Raw genomic sequence first — 8,537 nt, forward strand, 5'->3', positions numbered from 1 at the left:
AAACACTAAAAAGAGTACCATGTGCATAACCGGGGTTGAAACATACTAGTTATATTATGTAATTCTGTAACTTTTATTTAAGAAAATAATTGAAAATATTATTTTGTACACTAGTAATCAATTTAATAATTAATTTAATAAAAATATAATATTTATTTATATTAATTAATTTATTTTCCTAAGAATTCTAAGAATCATCTTACTGATTACATGATGCTACGAAAAATGTGGTAATGCTCCGGAGTGATATAAATGAAATATGACTTCATTGTATCTATTGTATTATTTTAACTAAATATCAAATTACAATTATTTAAAGAACTTTTTATTATTATTTATGAATCAATGCGGACAAAATAAATCAAAAAATTAATAGAATAAATTCTCTCAACAACTTAGTTTTCCTCTTTAAATACTCCAACCAATACGGAATTAGCCACGCCATTGATTAAAATTGAGAGAGCAAATAAAGAAAGGATCAGTGAATCTCTCTGCAACTCAAAGATGATCGGAGACTTGGTGGATCTGTTGACCGGCGGTGGAGGAAATGCAGCGAAGGTGAAAGGAACTGTGGTTCTGATGAAGAAGAACGTTCTTGATTTCAACGATTTCAACGCTTCGTTTCTCGATCGTCTCCACGAATTTCTGGGAAACAAAGTCACTCTTCGACTTATCAGCTCCGATGTTACTGATCCAGGTATACTCGCACCTCTGTTTTGATTCCTTCGCTTACTTTAGCTTTCTCTCATTTTTCATTGACCTCTGTGCAAATTAGAACAAAAGTCTTTAATTTAATATTAAAACTTCTAAAATGGTATTTATTAATTACAAGATATATTTTTTAAACTCGCTATTGTCTATATACTTGTTTTTTATACGGACCTATCTTCTTGTCCTTTTACCCTGTGCTCTGTTTTCTTTTTGGTCTTTTAGTTTTTTTTTGGCTGCACTGTTTATAGTTGTTGAACAATCAAAATCAAAACTATGAAATATTTTTGGATATATTAGGAAAAATCAAATTTTCGTAATTGTTTGTTTAATAAATGGAAACTTCTCTAGCAAGAAAGCTTGGAATTATTTTTGGCTTTTCTTTCTCCTCCTAAAAGGCCAGAAACATTATTCTCTCTTAAAGGACGATAAATCAGATACTCGTTTTGTGTTACCAAGTCTTGTTACCAGGCCTGAGACTTATTATCCGAGATCCGCTCCGGATCCGCTCCGAAAATAGGATATCCGGGGTGTCCGGATCCGAATCCGGATAGTAAAATCTTGGATCTGTCAAACCGAATCTGGATATATTAATTTTTAGGTCCGGATATCCGGATTTTTAAAACACATTGAATTTTAAATTTTATTAATATTTAAATTTTATATAATAATATTTATACATAAATTAATTTTATAATATTATATTTTAGTTTTACACTATTATACACATATATATATGTATAAATCTCGTATAAATATTTAATTTATGTATTATTTTAAAAAATTTAGTACTTTTCTTTAAAAAATTAATTTTTTAAATTATTTTTGCGGATTCGGATCCGGATCCGGATATCCGCGGATAATATAATATAGAGACGGATATCCGAAATCCGGATATGCGGAAACCACGAATCCGGATCCAGATATTAAATCCACGGATCCAGATCCGAATCCGGATACCTTAAATTTTCCGGATATCCGGATCCATCTCAGGCCTACTTGTTACTTTTTTTTCTTTATCATTCCCAATCGACAAATAAATTGTATTTTTTCTTTTATTTTTTTTAATTAATCTACCTCGGAGAGTAAAATATTTACGGTGAAGAATATATTTATTATTTTATGTGTATTTTTGTAATAAACAAGTGAATTGGTAAAATAATTTAGAACAATTTAGCTAACCAAAACGCACACGAATATGAAAGATTTATAATAGTTCTTAATATATCGTCCATCTTTGATTTTTTATAAATATTTAACTATCGAAGTATTACAGATCAGTGTATCGAAATATTACAGATCAGTGTAGGACGTTTCTAACATCGATTTTATGACTCTCGGATACTAATAAGTTCATGTTAGATTGTTTGCCAATTAGATATATTTTAATCTAAATTATTAAAAATAAAGGACATTTTATGATTAATCCATGATTTTTCCACAATAACTGCCGTCACATGCCACTGAACATAAAACACAATTGTTTACTTTTTTTATTTTTGTATTTTTTATTTTTTTGTAAAAAACAGTCGTTTATAACATTTCTAAAGCAAACTAATTAAATTTACAGGCTTAACCTTAAATAAATGTTATTTTAATAAAGTTATCATTTATTATTATTAAGAAAATAATCGATAATCTATTATGGAAAACAACTAACGTTACATATTTGTCTTTTCAGCCTCATCATGTACTCTTCTTCTCAGCCTATGATTTTTCTTTGTCTGAATTATAGCTGAAAAATCATATACATCCAACATATCGTGTGTACTTTCTCCTCCACATACTCTACACCTGTCAAAATACCTTTGTTAATGTATAACATTTTGATCCCCTGATATGTTTCCATACGAAATACAGCACGGTTAATGTTGTCAAAACCAAAATATTAGACTGATACAAAATTCAGTTGAATGCTAAACCACATAATCCTAATCCAATATATATCTGTAACCAAAATATTATGATCGATATTAAGACCAACATTTATACCATGTTCAACTTTACTAAACCAGACTAATTAAATAGACCAATACATGATGTGTTCGGTTAGCTAATATCATTAGATTTGAAAGTTAGTATTAGCCCTAGATATTGTCGGTGCACAAAATCAAAATAGAACATTTAAGTGTTTGTCGTCTCCATCTCATTAGATTTGGAAGTTAAATAATAGAAGATCTAAAAACCTAAAACCCAAAGTTAAATAATATTAAGTGTGAAAATAATTTCGACATCTAAAAACTGAAGATCTAAAAGTTAAATAATAATGAGATGGAGACGACATTTCAAATCTAATGATATGGAAGTTAAATAAAGGTTGGTGTCCTCAAATCTAATACTAACTTAAAATAATTTCGTTTTTAAGTGTCGTCCCCATCTCTTTTTTATTTAATCTATGTAGCAAGTGTTTGTACTAAATAATTTTGTTTTTAAGGGTTTGTCGTCTCAATTACTAAATAGATGTAAATAGTATAAACCCATAGTCAAAAACTCGCTCTACCGCCGACGCGGCGAATACTCGCTCAACCGATTTCAATTTATTCGCTCAAAAACCTCGGTTGACTCTGAAATACTTGATTTTTGTTGTTGTTGTTTTTAGATAGTAAATTGATTAGAAAATGTTAGAATTATAAGCTATTAATGATAACTTGATGAAAATGGTTGAAGTGATCAACAAATCGCAAATACAAAGGGCTGTGCTGCTGTTTTTAGGTTTCAGATGATTAAATTACCAAAAGTTCTAAAAAAAAAAACAATTGATTAAAATTTACTGAATAGTCTCAAAAGTCGAAAATGATCTGTTTTTTCTCGTGTAGCGTGAAGCAGGGTGAAGGTTACAGAAAACCTTTTTTCAACTTTAGGAATAATTTACTGTTCTCATCTTTAAGAATAATTTACTGTTACAATCCAGTTATATCTGTTTGGCTTTAATCTTCGTTTGTCGTTTAATTGCGTCCTTAACAATTCCAAATAAGAAAATAACGGTAGCTGTAATAACACTTTCCTTCTCCCTTTATGCGCATATATGTCAGATAGCTGTAATTGTTATCACCTTCTTCCAATGCAGATACTGTTTTTAAGAATAGTAGATGGATGCATTTTTTTTCTCAGAAAGGATTAAAATGTTTTCAACTTGTAGTTAGATACCGGTATATAATACCGTTTGTTTGCACGAATACATTAACCGGACAAACCTGTCAATACAAGTTTCAATTCATTTATATTTTTCATTATTATTTTTTTGATAAGTTATATTTTTCATTATGATTTGGCAGAAAATGGTTCTAACGGTAAACTAGGAAAGGCTGCACACTTAGAGGACTGGATCACCACGATCACGTCGTTAACCGCGGGTGAATCAGCCTTCAAGGTCACATTCGATTACGACCAAGATTTTGGTTACCCTGGAGCATTCTTGATCAGAAACAGCCATTTTAGTGAGTTTTATCTCAAAAGTTTGACCCTTGAAGATGTCCCAGGGCATGGCAGAGTCCATTACATCTGCAATTCTTGGGTTTACCCTGCTAAGCGCTACACCAAAGACCGAGTGTTCTTCTCCAACAAGGTAACTAAAACTATTCTCTATTTAATACGATGTTCTCTGGTACGTTTAGTGACCTAAGACGCAAGATGATGTGAGAAATGGTGTGTGTGATTCAGACTTATCTTCCACATGAAACGCCAGAGCCACTGCTCAAGTACAGGGAAGAAGAGCTAGTGAGCCTAAGAGGAACCGGCGAAGGAGAGCTTAAGGAATGGGATAGAGTGTATGACTATGCTTACTACAACGATCTAGGCGTACCTCCAAAAAACCCACGGCCTGTACTGGGAGGGTCACAGGAGTATCCTTACCCGAGAAGAGGGAGAACCGGGCGAAAACCGACAACAGAAGATCCTGAAACAGAGAGCAGGTTACCAGTCACGTCGAGCCTAGACATATATGTTCCAAGAGATGAGAGATTCGGACATTTGAAGATGTCTGATTTCCTTGCTTATGCTCTGAAAGCGATCGCTCAGATCATACAGCCTGCGCTTGAGTCTGTGTTTGACGAGACTCCTAAAGAGTTTGATTCTTTTGAAGATGTTCTTAAGATCTATGAAGAAGGAATCGATCTACCAAACCAGGCTTTGATTGATAGTATCGTTAAGAATATACCGCTTGAGATGTTAAAGGAGATATTCAGAACCGATGGTCAGAAATTCCTTAAGTATCCAGTGCCTCAGGTCATCAAAGGTATCCATCCATCCACTTTACTTGAATCTGAATAAACATTTTCGATACAACTAACTTTGATTTTCTTCTTCTTCTTCTAGAGGACAAAACTGCATGGAGAACCGATGAGGAGTTCGCTAGAGAAATGCTTGCTGGGCTAAACCCTGTTGTTATTCAACTTCTTAAGGTGAATTTTATTGGTAACGAATAGTGTTTCTCTCTCTCTTTCTTTTTTTGGTTTCTTACAGGTTATGGCATGTTAACTTGCAGGAATTTCCTCCAAAGAGCAAGCTTGACAGGGAAACATACGGTGACCAGAACAGCACATTCACCAAAAGCCATATAGAACAGAGCTTAGATGGGCTCACTGTTGAAGAGGTAACAAACTACTATCAAATGAATCATATCTCTGATCTCCGAGTCAAATCTAAAAACATTGGATATTTCAGGCTTTGGAGAAGGAAAGGTTGTTCATATTAGACCACCATGACACACTGATGCCGTACCTGGGACGTATAAACACCACCGGAAACAAGGTTTATGCAAGCAGAACTCTTCTCTTCTTCAAAGATGATGGGACCTTGAAGCCGTTGGTGATTGAGCTGAGCTTGCCTCATCCTGACGGAGACAGCTTTGGAGCAGTGAGTGAAGTATACACGCCTGGGGAAGGGGTCTACGACTCGCTGTGGCAGTTGGCAAAGGCTTATGTGGGCGTAAATGACTCTGGAAACCATCAACTTATCAGCCACTGGTAATGGATACGTCATTGTTAAGTTGGGGGGTGGGGAACTGATGTATATACATATATATCTACATGATCTGAAGTTAAAAAGTTTTGTTTTCTTGCAGGTTGCAAACACACGCATCTATTGAACCTTTCGTCATTGCAACGAACAGACAGCTAAGCGTTCTTCACCCGGTTTTCAAGCTCCTCGAACCTCACTACCGTGATACGATGAACATCAATGCGCTTGCTAGGCAAATCTTGATCAATGGAGGTGGTATCTTTGAGATCACAGTGTTTCCTTCTAAATATGCCATGGAGATGTCATCTTTCATCTACAAGAACCACTGGACCTTCCCTGACCAAGCCTTACCAGCAGAACTTAAAAAGAGGTAATGCATATTTAGTTTACTCAATATCTTTCAAACGAAAGAAAAACAAAGATAAACTTCTGTTGATTTTTTAATGGCTTTTCAACTGCAGAGGGATGGCTGTTGAGGACCCAGAAGCACCACACGGATTACGTATGAGGATAGAAGACTACCCTTACGCTGTGGATGGGCTTGAGGTTTGGTACGCTATCGAGTCATGGGTCCAAGACTACATTCCCTTGTACTACAAGACGGACGAGGATGTCCAGGACGACACTGAGCTCCAAGCTTGGTGGAAGGAGGTGCGTGAGGAAGGTCACGGAGACAAAAAGTCAGAACCTTGGTGGCCCAAAATGCAAACCCGCAAAGAACTGATTGACTCTTGCACTATAATAATATGGGTGGCTTCTGCTCTACATGCAGCGGTTAACTTCGGACAGTATCCCATTGCAGGGTATCTCCCGAACAGGCCGACCATAAGCCGACAGTTCATGCCAAAGGAAAACACTCCTGAGTTTGAAGAACTTGAGAAGAATCCGGACAAAGTGTTTTTGAAGACGATCACGGCTCAGCTTCAGACGCTTCTTGGGATATCTCTGATTGAGATTCTGTCTACTCATTCTAGCGATGAGGTGTATTTGGGGCAGAGAGATTCTAAGGAATGGGCGGCTGAGAAAGAGGCGTTGGAAGCGTTTGAGAAGTTTGGAGACAAAGTAAAAGAGATTGAGAAGAAGATTGATGAAAGGAACCTAGACGAGAATCTCAAGAACAGGACTGGTCCGGTTAAGATGCCATACACTTCTTTGTTTCCGACCAGTGAAGGTGGAGTCACTGGCAGGGGAATTCCGAACAGTGTCTCCATCTGAAACATGTCTCAAGGTGTTGTTTGTTTTCTGCTTATTCTATGTGTGTGTTGCAGTCGGTTTGTGTTCTTCCATGGTTTGCTTTTTTCGCATGTTAACAGTTGATTCTTGCCGGTCTTCGGGATCGGGTTATTATTTCGTGTGGTCCTAAAAACATCAAAATAAAAAGTCTCAAGTTCTAGTTATTACTGTTATGAATGATGAAGTGGATGGTCCATAACTTAGACCATACAAGTTCAAAACTAAAGTCCATTGTGGGTTTACATCTAGCCACATGGAAGACCTACTCAACCTTCGTCTTTATGAGTTTGACCATGTCATTATGTAGAATATATTTGTAATCAATTCTCCCTTTGACTCCACCTTGTATGAGCCACTATATATAGTGGTGTAAGCAATAAGAAATATACAACACATTCTCACAAATCTTCTCAAAAATCTTAACACGTTATCAGCACGAGACTCTCTCCACCTGAGCAATCCCATCCGCCGGCGATCATCTCTTTTCCGGTCATTTCTTCCGGCCCTCAGCCTTGCTCCGCCGGCCAAGTCTATCCCTCTCACGGTTTTCCGGCCCAGCTCCTCCACCTCTCTCTCAACCACCTCAATCCGCGGATCACTCTCTCTCTCTCATGGTGGTCCATTTAGAATCCTTGTGGTGTAAAAGGTAAACTAATCAAAACCTAAAGATCTAAGAACATCATATATCTGAATCTTGGATCTATATGAATCCTAAAACTTATAAAAATCTATAGATCTAAAATTATCTCAAATATTAATCTTGAATCTAAGATCTATATGAATTTTGATTATAAAATTATTTGAATCTCTAAAGATCTAAGAATCTCTAAAAACTTATAAAACTTATTAATAATCTAAGATCTATATGAATCTTGTTTCTAAGAACTATTTGAATCATAAAAAATATTAGAGAAAATCATAAGCCTTTAAATCGGCTCTCTCTTTTTCTCTTATTTGATCCGACCTTAAATCCGGATTGTCTAAAGGATCAAAACCCATAATCAAACCCTCTGATCATCCGCATCACCAGCTATTCTAGCAGGATGAATAAGCCGGCCATCAAAAACCTCACCATCAAAATCCTTAAATCTAAATATGTATCTTGATGGCCATTATACATATCAATCCCCTAAATCCTTCTTGCTTGGTTTTCTCAACCAGCAAATCCAAAATTCAAAACAATCAAAAACATCCTGAGCCATATTCGGCCAGATTCTTTGAAAATCAGTCAAACCAAATAAAATCGAAATAAATCATAATCAATGCATATCTTTGACCATTGATGTTTGCTTTTGTAACTGATAAAATTTTAAAAACTTTTCTGATTTTATAAATGCATATTTAATTTTTATAAATGCATATTTGCTTTTAATAAATGCATATCTTTGACTAGGTAGTATTTTAAATATTATAACCTATAGTCTTGATTTAAATTAATATGTCATAAGATAAAATAAATACTGGTTTGATATCATTTGATCACATTATTGTTTTTCAAAATTTATCTATATCTTAACCGGCCTTGAAATCGGTTCATTATAGTTTGAACAAATGATATAAATTTATCTTGATCTAATACCAACCTTAAAACCGGATTTTGTGATGATTAAATCATATACTGAACATTGATCACATAG

At 35.0% G+C, this 8,537-nt stretch overlaps 1 protein-coding gene across 1 annotated transcript; it reads left to right on the forward strand.

The window, feature by feature from the left end:
- Positions 1-267: 267 nt before the first annotated feature.
- On the forward strand, positions 268-7,064 carry LOC106376623 (linoleate 9S-lipoxygenase 1). Its single transcript, XM_022714183.2, has 8 exons — positions 268-697; positions 3,984-4,273; positions 4,369-4,942; positions 5,023-5,108; positions 5,192-5,299; positions 5,371-5,672; positions 5,771-6,037; positions 6,129-7,064. The coding sequence occupies exons 1-8, from the start codon at positions 505-507 to the stop codon at positions 6,880-6,882; spliced, it is 2,574 nt and encodes an 857-aa protein (XP_022569904.1). The 5' UTR covers positions 268-504; the 3' UTR covers positions 6,883-7,064.
- Positions 7,065-8,537: the final 1,473 nt, after the last annotated feature.

Source organism: Brassica napus, chromosome C1 (genome assembly GCF_020379485.1).
Source record: "Brassica napus cultivar Da-Ae chromosome C1, Da-Ae, whole genome shotgun sequence".
NCBI lineage: Eukaryota > Viridiplantae > Streptophyta > Magnoliopsida > Brassicales > Brassicaceae > Brassica > Brassica napus.

Bases quoted from the DNA above. Each gene is read 5' to 3' on its own strand.
- LOC106376623 (XM_022714183.2), top strand. From the start codon at position 505: ATGATCGGAGACTTGGTGGATCTGTTGACCGGCGGTGGAGGAAATGCA. The intron at 4,274-4,368 runs GTAACTAAAACT...TGTGTGATTCAG, and splicing joins GAGTGTTCTTCTCCAACAAG to ACTTATCTTCCACATGAAAC. The intron at 4,943-5,022 runs GTATCCATCCAT...TTCTTCTTCTAG, and splicing joins AGTGCCTCAGGTCATCAAAG to AGGACAAAACTGCATGGAGA.